At 35.2% G+C, this 15418-nt stretch overlaps 2 protein-coding genes and 1 non-coding gene across 3 annotated transcripts in view; 1 reads left to right on the top strand and 2 right to left on the bottom strand.

Annotated features, from left to right (window-relative positions):
- Positions 1 to 1301: 1301 nt before the first annotated feature.
- LOC130824695 (small nucleolar RNA R71) lies at positions 1302 to 1409 on the top strand. The gene has a single exon (XR_009046786.1). It is a non-coding gene; the product is annotated as a small nucleolar RNA R71 (small nucleolar RNA).
- A 1315-nt stretch (positions 1410 to 2724) lies between these two features.
- LOC130824149 (suppressor of RPS4-RLD 1-like) overlaps positions 2725 to 15418 on the bottom strand; it is a 12754-nt gene continuing 60 nt past the window's right edge. Inside the window, exons 2-10 of the mRNA XM_057689039.1 lie at positions 14860 to 14934; positions 10574 to 10994; positions 9722 to 9793; positions 9495 to 9586; positions 9297 to 9335; positions 9088 to 9178; positions 7554 to 7651; positions 6483 to 6797; positions 2725 to 5857 (exon numbers count right to left, since the gene is read on the bottom strand). Coding sequence (XP_057545022.1) covers positions 6509 to 6797; positions 7554 to 7651; positions 9088 to 9178; positions 9297 to 9335; positions 9495 to 9586; positions 9722 to 9793; positions 10574 to 10994; positions 14860 to 14934 — 1177 coding nt within the window. The 3' untranslated portion in view covers positions 2725 to 5857; positions 6483 to 6508. The remainder of the gene's footprint in view (positions 5858 to 6482; positions 6798 to 7553; positions 7652 to 9087; positions 9179 to 9296; positions 9336 to 9494; positions 9587 to 9721; positions 9794 to 10573; positions 10995 to 14859; positions 14935 to 15418) is intronic.
- Positions 11802 to 15418, bottom strand: part of LOC130824148 (suppressor of RPS4-RLD 1-like) — a 12224-nt gene continuing 8607 nt past the window's right edge. Inside the window, exon 9 of the mRNA XM_057689038.1 lies at positions 11802 to 14934. The gene's annotated coding sequence lies outside the window, so the exon portion shown is untranslated. The remainder of the gene's footprint in view (positions 14935 to 15418) is intronic.

Here is a 15418-nt window from a genome sequence, read left to right as displayed (position 1 = left end):
CAATAAACAGTGTCCCAATGTGACAAGGGATGGAGAAACTACCAGGATCTTTCAGTTTTGGAGGGGATTTGTTTTGTAGCAAAGCACTACATTGTTCAGTAAAAGCAACTGTTTCCACCTCACTAAAAGCTCTTTTCCTAGTAAATATGTCCGTCATGAATTTAGCATAAGCAGGCACTTGTGTGATTAATTCAGTAAAAGGAACTGTTACCTGCAAATTCTTAACCACCTCCAAGAACTTACCGAACTGCTTGTCAAGTTTGTTCTTCAATTGACGGTTGGGGAAAGGAAGTGTGATGGGAGGCACTTGCAATGCCTCTTCTTTTGCTTTCTCTTTCTCGTGCACTGCCTCAGAAGGTGCTTCATCAATAACCACTTCAGGAATGCCCACATCTTTCAAATTTGACTCTTCATTGCGACGCATGGGTGGCTTATCATAACTCAACCCGCCCCTTGTAGTGATTGCATTGGCGGTCTCCTTGCCATGTGGTTGAGTGGGTTGGCCGGGCAATGCTCCTGCTTGTCTAGAGGAGCTAGATGCAGCTAATTGAGCGACTTGAGTTTCAAGCATTTTATTGTGAGTACCGAGTTGCTCAAGCTGTTTGGCCATTTGGGCCATCATGTTTTTCAATTCCCCCAATTTGGATTGGGGTTGTTGGTTCTGAAATTGCTGCTGTTGATGGCCTTGAGGAGGCCTTTGGAAACCTGGTGGTCCTTGATTGGGCTGAAGTTGCTGATGTTGCCCATATTGTTGTTGTGGTGCTTGTGGTGGAAAGTGTTGTTGTTGAGGATTTAACACATTGTTGCTGCGATATGACAAGTTAGGATGATTCCGAATTCCAGGATAGTAGCTATTGTTGTTGAAAGGAGGGCGAGCTTGAAAAGCATTAACTTGCTCTGGCACTCCCATAGCTCCATTGGGATTAACAGAACACTCCATTAGAGAATGACCATGCACACCGCAATAATCACAAGCAACTCCACCTTGGCTAGAGGTAGCCATAGCATTGACGGGCATAGATGTATTAGCATTCATGCGCATCCCATCAATTTTCGCATTCAAAGCTGAGATTTGTGATGATAGAAGGGAATAAGTTTCAACTTCATGCTTCCCCTTCCTTGGTGCTTGAGCTGCGCGCCTAGATGAGCTATTCCATTGATTTTCAGCAAGAGTATCCAAGAGTGAAATAGCCTCAGAAGTTTGTTTGTTCATGAAAGAGCCGCCAGCCGCACCATCTACCATCCTCTTAGTCTCATTATCAAGACCATTATAAAAAGATTGCATAAGAAATTCCTTCTCAATACCGTGATGAGGGCACATATATTGGTAATCTTTGAATCTCTCCCACGCATCATGAAAAGTCTCCCCCGCATCTTGTGAGAAACTATAGAGCTTAACTCTGTAGTCATGAGTCTTATAACCGGGATAATACTTCACTAGGAAAGCATCAGACAATTGTGCCCAAGTAGTAATGGTGTTGGGAAGAGAGTTATACCAACTGAGCCTTGCCCGCCAAAGAGAAACGAAAAAGGTACAAGTAGAGCTCGTCGTCAGTCATCCCAGTAATCTTTTGTAGAGAACATGCTTGAAGGAATTTCTGCAGATGATCGACGGGTTCTTCATTGTCAAGACCATAGAACTGATTTCCCGTGATCATATTCATAACATGGGATTTGATGTCAAATTTTCCAGCATTAGTAGTCGGCATCCTAATCCCCGCGGTAACATTGCTAGCCTTGGGCTGTGTAGACTGCCTAAGAGTTCTCTCGAAAGCCTGACCTGCCATGTCAAGAGATTGAGAGGCCTGTTGAGCTTGTTTACGAGCCTCCGCCCTCCTTTTCTTTGCACTTGCGTGTGTTCTACGAGCAGTTGCCTCAACCTCAGGATCAAAAAGCAAAGGGTGCTTGTTGGTACTCCTGGTCATGCACAAAAACACTAAAACAAACGTAAATACGCTCGAAGAACAGTTGTTCCTCGAGTGGGTTAGCAAAAGCAAACGCTAAATTCAAAAAGCAAAACTGTTGCCCTTCCCCGGCAACGGCGCCAAATTTTTAATAGGTCGTTTTACTACCAAAAATAATTCATAATTTACCTAACTAGTATAGTTGGGAAAGTAGGGTCGAACCACTGTGGAAGGACAAATAAAGTCACAATTTGAACCAAGTTCACTATTGCTAACGATCAAATGTTGGATTTTTGTTTATCTAAGTAAAACGCAAAAACAAGAGATGAATAGAATTCAATACTTAAAAACCTAGGGCTAAAAGGATTCACTATGCATCGATCATGATTTATGAACAACAATTGGGATAGGAATGAATAAAGGCGAAGGAAGATGTTGCTCTCGCAAACAAATTCGACAATTAAACAATAAAACAAGCTATCGCGATTAAAGCTTAATTGTTCAAGGAAGGAAATCGTTCACTCAAACTCGCAACTCTCGCTTATAGAATTGAGCGAATAAAACTTGCAAATTAGCCAAACATGCAATCAATCTAAAAACCCATCAATTGAATCGCCTAAACAAACCAAATTTAAATCCAAAAATCAAACAAGAATCATGACCTTTTGCATAGATTCACCAAACCCTAGAAATAAAACTACTCACTAAGCATATTAAAACTAACTAGAGATTCAATAATTAAATTCATGGAGGAAATCAAATTCAAATTTAATGGAGAAGCAAACATTCAAAAATAATAATGATAAACAAGAACAAGAGATTGGAATTGAAACTAATACCTTCAATATAATTAGAATTACAATGTTCAAGTGTTGATTAACAATCCCCCATGACAAGTAATATGAGAAATCCTTGATACCAAACCCTCAAAAACAGAGAAAAAATATTGTCCTGGAAATTCCCCTCAAGAGCTATTTATATCCTCCTCCAAAGAGATCGGAGGATACGGGAAGTTACTAAAAAAATAACTGCAGGACCCGGCCGGGTATGTGGAAACCCGGGCGGGTGCGAGGCATAACTAAATGTCAAAGATTAAAAAGTTTCTAAGTTTAGGAGTAAACCCGGCCGGGTATGTGGGAAACCCGCCCGGGTACGCAGCAGAGCATTTTAATCTTCAATGGAAGCCTGGCCGGGTATGTGGAAACCCACCCGGGTATGAGAGTCTCACCCGGCCGGGTATGTGGAAACCTGCCCGGGTATGAGAGGCCTACTCGGCCGGGTATGTGGAAACCCGGCCGGGTGCGTGTGGCAATTTTTTCTTCCAAATAGCGTCTTCAAATTCTTCTAAGTATCAAGTGCAAACCCGGTCTGGTATGTGGAAACCCACCCGGGTATGAGAGGCTCAGCCGGCCGGGTATGAGACCTGATCAGCACAAAAATGACCTTTGAGTAGCTTATGACCTTCCAACTTGCAAATCTCGCTCCAAGAGTCGATTCCTAGCATAATTAGAGCTTTGTACCTACAAAATATATAAGAAACAAACACTCCAACCAAGCATAAAAACCAATAGAAAATTGAGCAAAATACGCGAGAAATGCTATGAAAATACAATGGGGGCATGGTAGAAAATAATATATAAAATACACACATCATGTATCTAGATGATGACATCCTCGTTACCGTGATGTTCTTAAAATAAAGCAAGAGTAGAGTTAGAATTGTAATTCTATTGTTTGTTGAATTTTAAATAAGATTAATTCGCTGATAGAAAAATAAGAAAGTTTATTTTTAGGTTGACTCGACTCTATTTTTGACTAATCCATTGGCGTTATTGAGCGAACATACATACCACATATATTGGGTGTATTACGCGTTTTGATATCAGCGAATTGTATTTGTTAAAGAGGACAGTCAAACAGCTTGGGTAAGCACCCCGAAGAACGCAAGCACATTTATTAAACACAAAATCTCTTAGATTTAACATACGATTATGCTCGACAGGATGTTGCCTTAAAGCATAAATGGATATGTTTTTATACAATGGTCCCATCCAACAAAACCGCAACACCCATGAAATGGTATTCAAATATTCCTCCAATATATGTCTTTATCTTGGATTGGTGATTTTCCTTTGTGTGTATCCAGTTAAATATTGTAAAAGCGCTACTACCACTACCAATATAGTATTTAATAGACAAATATTGACTCTCAATTCTACTAGTTGTCTGATTATCCACATGTGCACAATTAGTTATCCATGGATGCTCCAACTACTCTATATGTTACGTTCAATTTCCCGTCATATATTAGACGGCCTTTTTATTTCTCTTAATTTCCAGACAGAAACAATGACTCTCCCACTACATTCAAATTCATCAACTGTGAAGCAATTAACCAAAGAGTTTCAGTGGGTACTCCTAAATAACTTCCCTTGCTTATTTTTTTGCTACTTACATAATTTGTTTATCATATTCTCCACATTATTTTATACTCCCTTCGTTTCATAAATAAGTTCTCACTTTCTATTTAGGAGTGTTTCATTTGTTGTTTCTATAAGAAATATTTCCATTTATATTACAATTTTCGGACAAACCTAATTCATCCTCATTTTAATATTTTAATAATGCTTATGCTCGCCACATATCTTCCACTAACTTCATTTTAAAATTTTTACATTTCTTATGGTCTCCATATGTTTTCCACTAACTTTATAAAAACATTTAATTATTAGTTGTGATTTTCATATTTTTTGCAGTAACTTCCTTTTAATATTTTTTTAATATTTATTGTCTCTTTTCACTTTTCTTCCATCAAATTTATTATTTAATAAAATAATATCTCCATTATCTAAAAGATTTCATCTTTTTTAATTCCCGTGAACATCTCTTATGAAAATTTCATTAAAAAACGAAGAGAATATATGCCACGCATAAGAATGCCGATCATCTATACTTAGAAATTTAATGCATTAGTTCAATACATATTAAACAAAATGACAAATATTTAAGAACTACTTGTCTAATACACTTAAAAAATTGAATGGTACCGAGAAACTATAACGTTCTATATAAAAAAAAATAAATAAAATAAAACCAAGATATTGGACCATAGATCAAACCATATACTTAAAGTTTAATTTAATCTTTTATGATTTGTAATTTTAACTAAACTTTATTCAACCCTAATTACTCATGAATAGAACAATATATCAAATGTGGAGAAGGTTAACTCCCGCAAGGGCCTACTTAGGACGAGAGGAGTTTCTAATAATTTAGTTGGAACAAATTTTTGATAGAAATGAAGGACACAAATGTAGGAAGCGTTCGGGTGGATTTTTTTGTTTTACATGGTAAGATTGAGGGGAAGGAAGGTGTTAAGTGACATCGAACTCAAAATCTTACTTGTTCTAACTGAAACGAAATCCAACTCCCAAAAAAGGTAGAATTAATCAAGAAAACAGGATAGTTCAGTAAGGAAAACAAGGGTATAGTGCAAAAAATTAACACATAAAAGAAAATATGGGACTACTAGACCCATAGTAACGAATGTTAACTTGTTAAAGATTTTGAGGGAGGGATTAAACTCGAGGTATAAAATCAAACCTATTTATGCAGACAAAGAAGATGAACATGAGTTTATAAAGGGAAAGCCAGAAATTTCTATACAATCATATACTCCTATGCAATAAACTGCTAGCTAAAACATACTGCATTTATTCTTGGAGGCATTGAAGAAATCGAAATAAATTATCCATAGCACGAAACATAGGGAACGAAAAAAATTCAAAAGAAATCAGATAAGAAAACTTAAATATTAAACATACAACAGTATTACTCTAAATGAGTGAAGAATTGTGGTTCGTATAAAGATCATTCACAGTGGCGGCAGTTTTCGCCAACCATACGCCATAAGGTCTTGTGCAACAACAGCTGACGCCAACGGCAGATTTTCACTGCAGGAAAACATTAGATGTGTTAGTCTAAATCTTCAAGGCTAAAACCACTTCGAGTTATCACAATGGTAAAGACTAAATAGACAGATGAATCATCCTCAGAATTAGTACAGCACTGCAACTATTATATTCCACACTAAAGCATGTTCACTCTAACTAAATAAATTATTTACTCTTACGTTGTCCATTCTCAATGGGATAAAAAAAAAACAATTTTTGTTTCAATTTATAATAAACTAGAGTAAAATGGGTTGTTAAATCTAATACAATTCTTATCTCTGCAAAGTTGCAACTGCTATTTGTTATTTGGAGTTAATCAAAATCACCCTTTTTGTTTAAAACAAGGGTAACATTACGTAAATCTTATCCCCAAACCTGTCTAATCGCAGGACTTAGAGCCTAAGTGAGAAGTACTTAATGGCATTGGGTAATGAAATATTGACGTGCCAAAATTTGAAAAAAATATCCAAAGTAATCTGTAGAACTATAGTATCAAAACGAGATCTCTGATTAAGTTATACGCTCCAATATTTTGATAGCTCATTTCAGGTTTCCTTTATAAATAAGGGAAATCAAGAAGGGAACATTTTTCTAGCATAAAGAGTCTGTACTTCATTTTGGTTACCTCTTTGAAATCGTCGAAATCAGATTTTAATTATTGTAAGAGCTGAGAGCAGCAATTACTGATCCAGTTGTTGATAAAGTTGAGGCAACATCTGGGTAGTCTTTCCAAGATGTCGTCACCTTCATATTGGGATACAACCACTTCTTCACAGACTCCACAAAAGAGTCGGGACTGAAAGTAAGAATCGCTTCCCAATCAACCTGCACTCCTTCTGGGATACTCCCAGAGAACTCCATGTTTGCTGCAAGACACAATCCAAGCAAAACTACAAATCCAACTGCAGCGGAACCTCGGGAGAGTGGCATGAAGTTGTACCTGCAAAACCATATCAAGTTCAATGAAGAATTTTCAGAAAGACGGCATATGATAAACAATGCACTCTGTCCAAAATTTAAAGAAAGGAAAGAGAGAAATAACATTCCACTTTCTTATGCAGGTGATAAAAAGCTCAATATCTAGGTTTTCCAGATATGAATATAATCTTATGAGTCCGAAAAATGTTGAGGTTTGAGATTGAAGGGAAAAAAACCCTATTTGAAGACATTAATTTGACAACAGATACACTTGTGACCTATTTGGTTGTTGGTACTAAATGGTGGGACGGATAATGAAAATATAACGTAATTTAGCTAGAAAAAAAAAATACTTGACAATGTTTATGATCATGTTTGTCCTACTCTAATTATTCTTTTTCTTCACAAAATCCATTCTCGTCCATTATAACTTGGAAATGTGGGTATTAGGAGGTAATGAAAATAATGAAGTCAAATGCAAGTTTGAGGGTGAGAGCTCTACTACGAATCTTAGTATTATGGAAATTACAACACATTTTATGAAAATAATGCTAATATTCATTCTCAATATCACCATTTAATACCAATAATCAAACACCCATTAATGTTAGTGTAACTCAAATAAAGTGTACTTTTAGGTGGACGAAATAGATAGCTTAATTACTTAAGTATGGCCCAAATCTTTCAGGTAAGTAACACCAAAATCATTTTAAAGGTATAATAATAGTAAATGGGCTGGGGCTGGGGAGCACAGCTGAAAAGATACAAATTGTCATACCAGTAGTAAGTCATCCTCAAAATTGCATCTCGGACATTTTCAAGGGCATTGAAATCAGTTGATCCATAAGCCTCCCCACAATAAGAGTTGCATAGAGCCTGCAAAGACCGTACTAAATCTTTTTAACATCTTCCACGAAGGATAGAGGCTATAGACGTAATTGCTATTGCTAATAAGGGATTGAAAAGGGTGAACATTCAAGAGAAGCTGACATTGTTAGGTCCTGATCCATTAGTAGCGAAATTGAATCATACAACCAAGCCAGGTGTATATTCTCAAACAAAAGTTAGACCAAATTGCAAATAAGTCTGTAATATGAGCTAAGATCAGACCTTGAGATTTGAGAATGTTGCTAATCGTTTAGCACCTTTTGCACCAATTATGTTTTCATGACGATGTGAGTAATTCAACTTATGCTTTTTAGTTGACTAAAATAAAGTTGAAGTGCCTTGTCTCAGCAAAAAGAATTTAACTGCACATTATTTACACATGTTGCTTAATGTGGAATTCATGATCACGAATTCATGGATGTTCGCGAAATTCTGGAGATCATGTTCAACCATCCACGATTCAAGTATAAAATATTCCAAGCTGCAGCAAATACAATTTGTGGACTCAAACCATATCAATGTGAGAAACTTTAGAAATATCTTCAAGCTTATCAGTGTCAAGTATTAACATCCTCAAGAACCTACCTACAGAACCTCTGGAGAGTTCTATAAGAGCTAGTCCTGACTAAAAATACGTTTGTCAAAGATTTGGGGTTGTACTTTCTTTCATTCATTTCTAACTCCAAGCTAGAGTTACTTTGGAAAGTTTCTTCTAGAGTTAGAAGTTAGGAGGAAATTATCGAGTTGAGTTGCCCCAAACACACTGGAGCACTCCCAAGAGTCTGGGTCATGGTATTTGTGTCATTCATGGTTTTGAGTAAATTGTGTTGATTCTACTCTTTACTTTACCGTTGCTTTGTTTCCGTATAAATTCTTATTCATTTCAGTACAGTGAAGTTTTATGAAGTAAATTTTTAAATACCCATAAATACAATTCACCCCTCTCATGTGAACTTTATTCCGCATACATATGTCATACATTCCGTCCGCATAAATATTACAGGGAACCCCCATCTCAAAGAAAAAAGTCAATATCTTCTGACAACTTTACAAGCAGTAGGCCCAAACAAGTTTCTTAAGTAGAATTACTCTACTCAACTTCCTTATCGAAAGAAGGATAAGCATTATCACTTAAAAAGAATGACCTTTTGTATTTAGAATTTCAATTCAAGTAGATTGCACCAGAAAATACTTAACTTGGCTACAGTAGAAACAAAATAAGGCTATAAATCAGCCCTTAGTTTAGGTTTATAGTTCAAAACATAAGCTTTACATTAGTTTTTAGGGACAAGATGATGCAGCAAAAATCATGTTTTAAGATCTATATCAACCAATTACACATGGTAAAAACAAATCATAAGCACGTAAGGAGCACGAGAAACATAAGCATAGATATCAGGAGTACATAATAGTTCATTACTAACCTCCCATGCCATTGCCATTTCAGTATCAAACTCATTCCACCTTGATGGCGTACAAGGTGTTCTTATTGCGAAATCAAATCCACGTTCTCCCCTAAAAAGGAATTGCATAAAAGCACATCAACTGTTTGCAGGCAGCAGCTTTTTATATAAGGAAAAAGAATTACATCATGCCAGTCAAAGCATACAAATCATATAACTTAAAGTCGTACGTTTTCAAAAGAGTAATTCTTGTTCCCTCTAACTGCTTCCTGAGAGGCAAAGACAAACAATCAGTAGGTTATATAACCATGAAAACCAACCAATCAAGGTAACCAAGAGAAATGAGCAACTACTCTAAGCCAATTTGAGGAAGTTAACATGCATAAAATTGTGAAAGCACATCAAGGAAATATTAGGAAAATATTCACCCCTCAAATGCCATACTGTTGCACCAAGTAGACACCCAGAAGTCTTCACCAACAGCTTTATGTAGGTCAAAACAGGATTCTGCAAGCATGATCTGCAGATAACAAATACAGATCACTATCTAAGTTTAACAAACATAAGAAATTAAACATCCTTCAATCAGAAAGGTGAAGCCAATGGATTGAGATCTATCAGGAATAAACAAAAGAAATTAAAGCCAATGATATACTGCGATATTTTGTTTCTGGAGGAAGGAGGACTCAAGAATATGTAATTGTGAGGACTTAAAATCTATAATCTTCTATAATCTATAAAGACTACTAATGAAGAAACAAGACTGACACATGTCAGATTCTCATTCGATATTTTCCCGCTTAATTATGCTGACGTGGCAGCTGATTATTTATTGAAAATCATTTCCTAAAATACTAGAATTTATTTAAGGTGCAGAATAAGATTTGGATAACTTTATTATTTTCTAATATGATTCATATATAGTATTTCCAAAATAAAAGAAAATAATATTTTAATATAGAAAAATTATTTTCCAAATTTGTTTAATAGCTGTAGAATAATATTGTTCCTAAATTTATAGACCAGTGTAAATTTTTGAATAATATTGTAAAATCTGTAGAAGAATGTGACTAAAATATTAATCAATATCATTAATTTGGTAAGTATGTTAAAAATGATACAATATACCAATGAAGAGACGATTAGAACACATGTCGACTTTATAATAAAAATTTTCTTGCTCTTTTCGTTTTCTTATTAGGAATATATTTTTTAGCATATCATGTAATATCTTTCTGATTAGATTTGTTTAATTGATTAATTACAAAAGGTTTTAAAACTATACCTTATTTACTACTAATTTTTGGCCATATACAATCATCTAAAATATGTAATATCTTTTAATTACAATGGATAATTATCGAATAACATATTAATTATTTATGTAAATTATTAATTTTCATTAAAATAAATTTGTAATAAATTAAGAAAATAATTTTTAAAGTTTTTCATAAATAATCTTGTATATTACTTACATGGCTATATTAAAAAACTGCATATATTATACCAACTGAGCCTTGCCCGCCAAAGAGAAACGAAAAAGGTACAAGTAGAGCTCGTCGTCAGTCATCCCAGTAATCTTTTGTAGAGAACATGCTTGAAGGAATTTCTGCAGATGATCGACGGGTTCTTCATTGTCAAGACCATAGAACTGATTTCCCGTGATCATATTCATAACATGGGATTTGATGTCAAATTTTCCAGCATTAGTAGTCGGCATCCTAATCCCCGCGGTAACATTGCTAGCCTTGGGCTGTGTAGACTGCCTAAGAGTTCTCTCGAAAGCCTGACCTGCCATGTCAAGAGATTGAGAGGCCTGTTGAGCTTGTTTACGAGCCTCCGCCCTCCTTTTCTTTGCACTTGCGTGTGTTCTACGAGCAGTTGCCTCAACCTCAGGATCAAAAAGCAAAGGGTGCTTGTTGGTACTCCTGGTCATGCACAAAAACACTAAAACAAACGTAAATACGCTCGAAGAACAGTTGTTCCTCGAGTGGGTTAGCAAAAGCAAACGCTAAATTCAAAAAGCAAAACTGTTGCCCTTCCCCGGCAACGGCGCCAAATTTTTAATAGGTCGTTTTACTACCAAAAATAATTCATAATTTACCTAACTAGTATAGTTGGGAAAGTAGGGTCGAACCACTGTGGAAGGACAAATAAAGTCACAATTTGAACCAAGTTCACTATTGCTAACGATCAAATGTTGGATTTTTGTTTATCTAAGTAAAACGCAAAAACAAGAGATGAATAGAATTCAATACTTAAAAACCTAGGGCTAAAAGGATTCACTATGCATCGATCATGATTTATGAACAACAATTGGGATAGGAATGAATAAAGGCGAAGGAAGATGTTGCTCTCGCAAACAAATTCGACAATTAAACAATAAAACAAGCTATCGCGATTAAAGCTTAATTGTTCAAGGAAGGAAATCGTTCACTCAAACTCGCAACTCTCGCTTATAGAATTGAGCGAATAAAACTTGCAAATTAGCCAAACATGCAATCAATCTAAAAACCCATCAATTGAATCGCCTAAACAAACCAAATTTAAATCCAAAAATCAAACAAGAATCATGACCTTTTGCATAGATTCACCAAACCCTAGAAATAAAACTACTCACTAAGCATATTAAAACTAACTAGAGATTCAATAATTAAATTCATGGAGGAAATCAAATTCAAATTTAATGGAGAAGCAAACATTCAAAAATAATAATGATAAACAAGAACAAGAGATTGGAATTGAAACTAATACCTTCAATATAATTAGAATTACAATGTTCAAGTGTTGATTAACAATCCCCCATGACAAGTAATATGAGAAATCCTTGATACCAAACCCTCAAAAACAGAGAAAAAATATTGTCCTGGAAATTCCCCTCAAGAGCTATTTATATCCTCCTCCAAAGAGATCGGAGGATACGGGAAGTTACTAAAAAAATAACTGCAGGACCCGGCCGGGTATGTGGAAACCCGGGCGGGTGCGAGGCATAACTAAATGTCAAAGATCAAAAAGTTTCTAAGTTTAGGAGTAAACCCGGCCGGGTATGTGGGAAACCCGCCCGGGTACGCAGCAGAGCATTTTAATCTTCAATGGAAGCCTGGCCGGGTATGTGGAAACCCACCCGGGTATGAGAGTCTCACCCGGCCGGGTATGTGGAAACCTGCCCGGGTATGAGAGGCCTACTCGGCCGGGTATGTGGAAACCCGGCCGGGTGCGTGTGGCAATTTTTTCTTCCAAATAGCGTCTTCAAATTCTTCTAAGTATCAAGTGCAAACCCGGTCTGGTATGTGGAAACCCACCCGGGTATGAGAGGCTCAGCCGGCCGGGTATGAGACCTGATCAGCACAAAAATGACCTTTGAGTAGCTTATGACCTTCCAACTTGCAAATCTCGCTCCAAGAGTCGATTCCTAGCATAATTAGAGCTTTGTACCTACAAAATATATAAGAAACAAACACTCCAACCAAGCATAAAAACCAATAGAAAATTGAGCAAAATACGCGAGAAATGCTATGAAAATACAATGGGGGCATGGTAGAAAATAATATATAAAATACACACATCATGTATCTAGATGATGACATCCTCGTTACCGTGATGTTCTTAAAATAAAGCAAGAGTAGAGTTAGAATTGTAATTCTATTGTTTGTTGAATTTTAAATAAGATTAATTCGCTGATAGAAAAATAAGAAAGTTTATTTTTAGGTTGACTCGACTCTATTTTTGACTAATCCATTGGCGTTATTGAGCGAACATACATACCACATATATTGGGTGTATTACGCGTTTTGATATCAGCGAATTGTATTTGTTAAAGAGGACAGTCAAACAGCTTGGGTAAGCACCCCGAAGAACGCAAGCACATTTATTAAACACAAAATCTCTTAGATTTAACATACGATTATGCTCGACAGGATGTTGCCTTAAAGCATAAATGGATATGTTTTTATACAATGGTCCCATCCAACAAAACCGCAACACCCATGAAATGGTATTCAAATATTCCTCCAATATATGTCTTTATCTTGGATTGGTGATTTTCCTTTGTGTGTATCCAGTTAAATATTGTAAAAGCGCTACTACCACTACCAATATAGTATTTAATAGACAAATATTGACTCTCAATTCTACTAGTTGTCTGATTATCCACATGTGCACAATTAGTTATCCATGGATGCTCCAACTACTCTATATGTTACGTTCAATTTCCCGTCATATATTAGACGGCCTTTTTATTTCTCTTAATTTCCAGACAGAAACAATGACTCTCCCACTACATTCAAATTCATCAACTGTGAAGCAATTAACCAAAGAGTTTCAGTGGGTACTCCTAAATAACTTCCCTTGCTTATTTTTTTGCTACTTACATAATTTGTTTATCATATTCTCCACATTATTTTATACTCCCTTCGTTTCATAAATAAGTTCTCACTTTCTATTTAGGAGTGTTTCATTTGTTGTTTCTATAAGAAATATTTCCATTTATATTACAATTTTCGGACAAACCTAATTCATCCTCATTTTAATATTTTAATAATGCTTATGCTCGCCACATATCTTCCACTAACTTCATTTTAAAATTTTTACATTTCTTATGGTCTCCATATGTTTTCCACTAACTTTATAAAAACATTTAATTATTAGTTGTGATTTTCATATTTTTTGCAGTAACTTCCTTTTAATATTTTTTTAATATTTATTGTCTCTTTTCACTTTTCTTCCATCAAATTTATTATTTAATAAAATAATATCTCCATTATCTAAAAGATTTCATCTTTTTTAATTCCCGTGAACATCTCTTATGAAAATTTCATTAAAAAACGAAGAGAATATATGCCACGCATAAGAATGCCGATCATCTATACTTAGAAATTTAATGCATTAGTTCAATACATATTAAACAAAATGACAAATATTTAAGAACTACTTGTCTAATACACTTAAAAAATTGAATGGTACCGAGAAACTATAACGTTCTATATAAAAAAAAATAAATAAAATAAAACCAAGATATTGGACCATAGATCAAACCATATACTTAAAGTTTAATTTAATCTTTTATGATTTGTAATTTTAACTAAACTTTATTCAACCCTAATTACTCATGAATAGAACAATATATCAAATGTGGAGAAGGTTAACTCCCGCAAGGGCCTACTTAGGACGAGAGGAGTTTCTAATAATTTAGTTGGAACAAATTTTTGATAGAAATGAAGGACACAAATGTAGGAAGCGTTCGGGTGGATTTTTTTGTTTTACATGGTAAGATTGAGGGGAAGGAAGGTGTTAAGTGACATCGAACTCAAAATCTTACTTGTTCTAACTGAAACGAAATCCAACTCCCAAAAAAGGTAGAATTAATCAAGAAAACAGGATAGTTCAGTAAGGAAAACAAGGGTATAGTGCAAAAAATTAACACATAAAAGAAAATATGGGACTACTAGACCCATAGTAACGAATGTTAACTTGTTAAAGATTTTGAGGGAGGGATTAAACTCGAGGTATAAAATCAAACCTATTTATGCAGACAAAGAAGATGAACATGAGTTTATAAAGGGAAAGCCAGAAATTTCTATACAATCATATACTCCTATGCAATAAACTGCTAGCTAAAACATACTGCATTTATTCTTGGAGGCATTGAAGAAATCGAAATAAATTATCCATAGCACGAAACATAGGGAACGAAAAAAATTCAAAAGAAATCAGATAAGAAAACTTAAATATTAAACATACAACAGTATTACTCTAAATGAGTGAAGAATTGTGGTTCGTATAAAGATCATTCACAGTGGCGGCAGTTTTCGCCAACCATACGCCATAAGGTCTTGTGCAACAACAGCTGACGCCAACGGCAGATTTTCACTGCAGGAAAACATTAGATGTGTTAGTCTAAATCTTCAAGGCTAAAACCACTTCGAGTTATCACAATGGTAAAGACTAAATAGACAGATGAATCATCCTCAGAATTAGTACAGCACTGCAACTATTATATTCCACACTAAAGCATGTTCACTCTAACTAAATAAATTATTTACTCTTACGTTGTCCATTCTCAATGGGATAAAAAAAAAACAATTTTTGTTTCAATTTATAATAAACTAGAGTAAAATGGGTTGTTAAATCTAATACAATTCTTATCTCTGCAAAGTTGCAACTGCTATTTGTTATTTGGAGTTAATCAAAATCACCCTTTTTGTTTAAAACAAGGGTAACATTACGTAAATCTTATCCCCAAACCTGTCTAATCGCAGGACTTAGAGCCTAAGTGAGAAGTACTTAATGGCATTGGGTAATGAAATATTGACGTGCCAAAATTTGAAAAAAATATCCAAAGTAATCTGTAGAA

The sequence above is a fragment of the Amaranthus tricolor genome, chromosome 9, assembly GCF_026212465.1.
Source record: "Amaranthus tricolor cultivar Red isolate AtriRed21 chromosome 9, ASM2621246v1, whole genome shotgun sequence".
Taxonomy (NCBI): Eukaryota; Viridiplantae; Streptophyta; class Magnoliopsida; order Caryophyllales; family Amaranthaceae; genus Amaranthus; species Amaranthus tricolor.
This window is presented reverse-complemented; position numbering and strand designations above follow the sequence as displayed.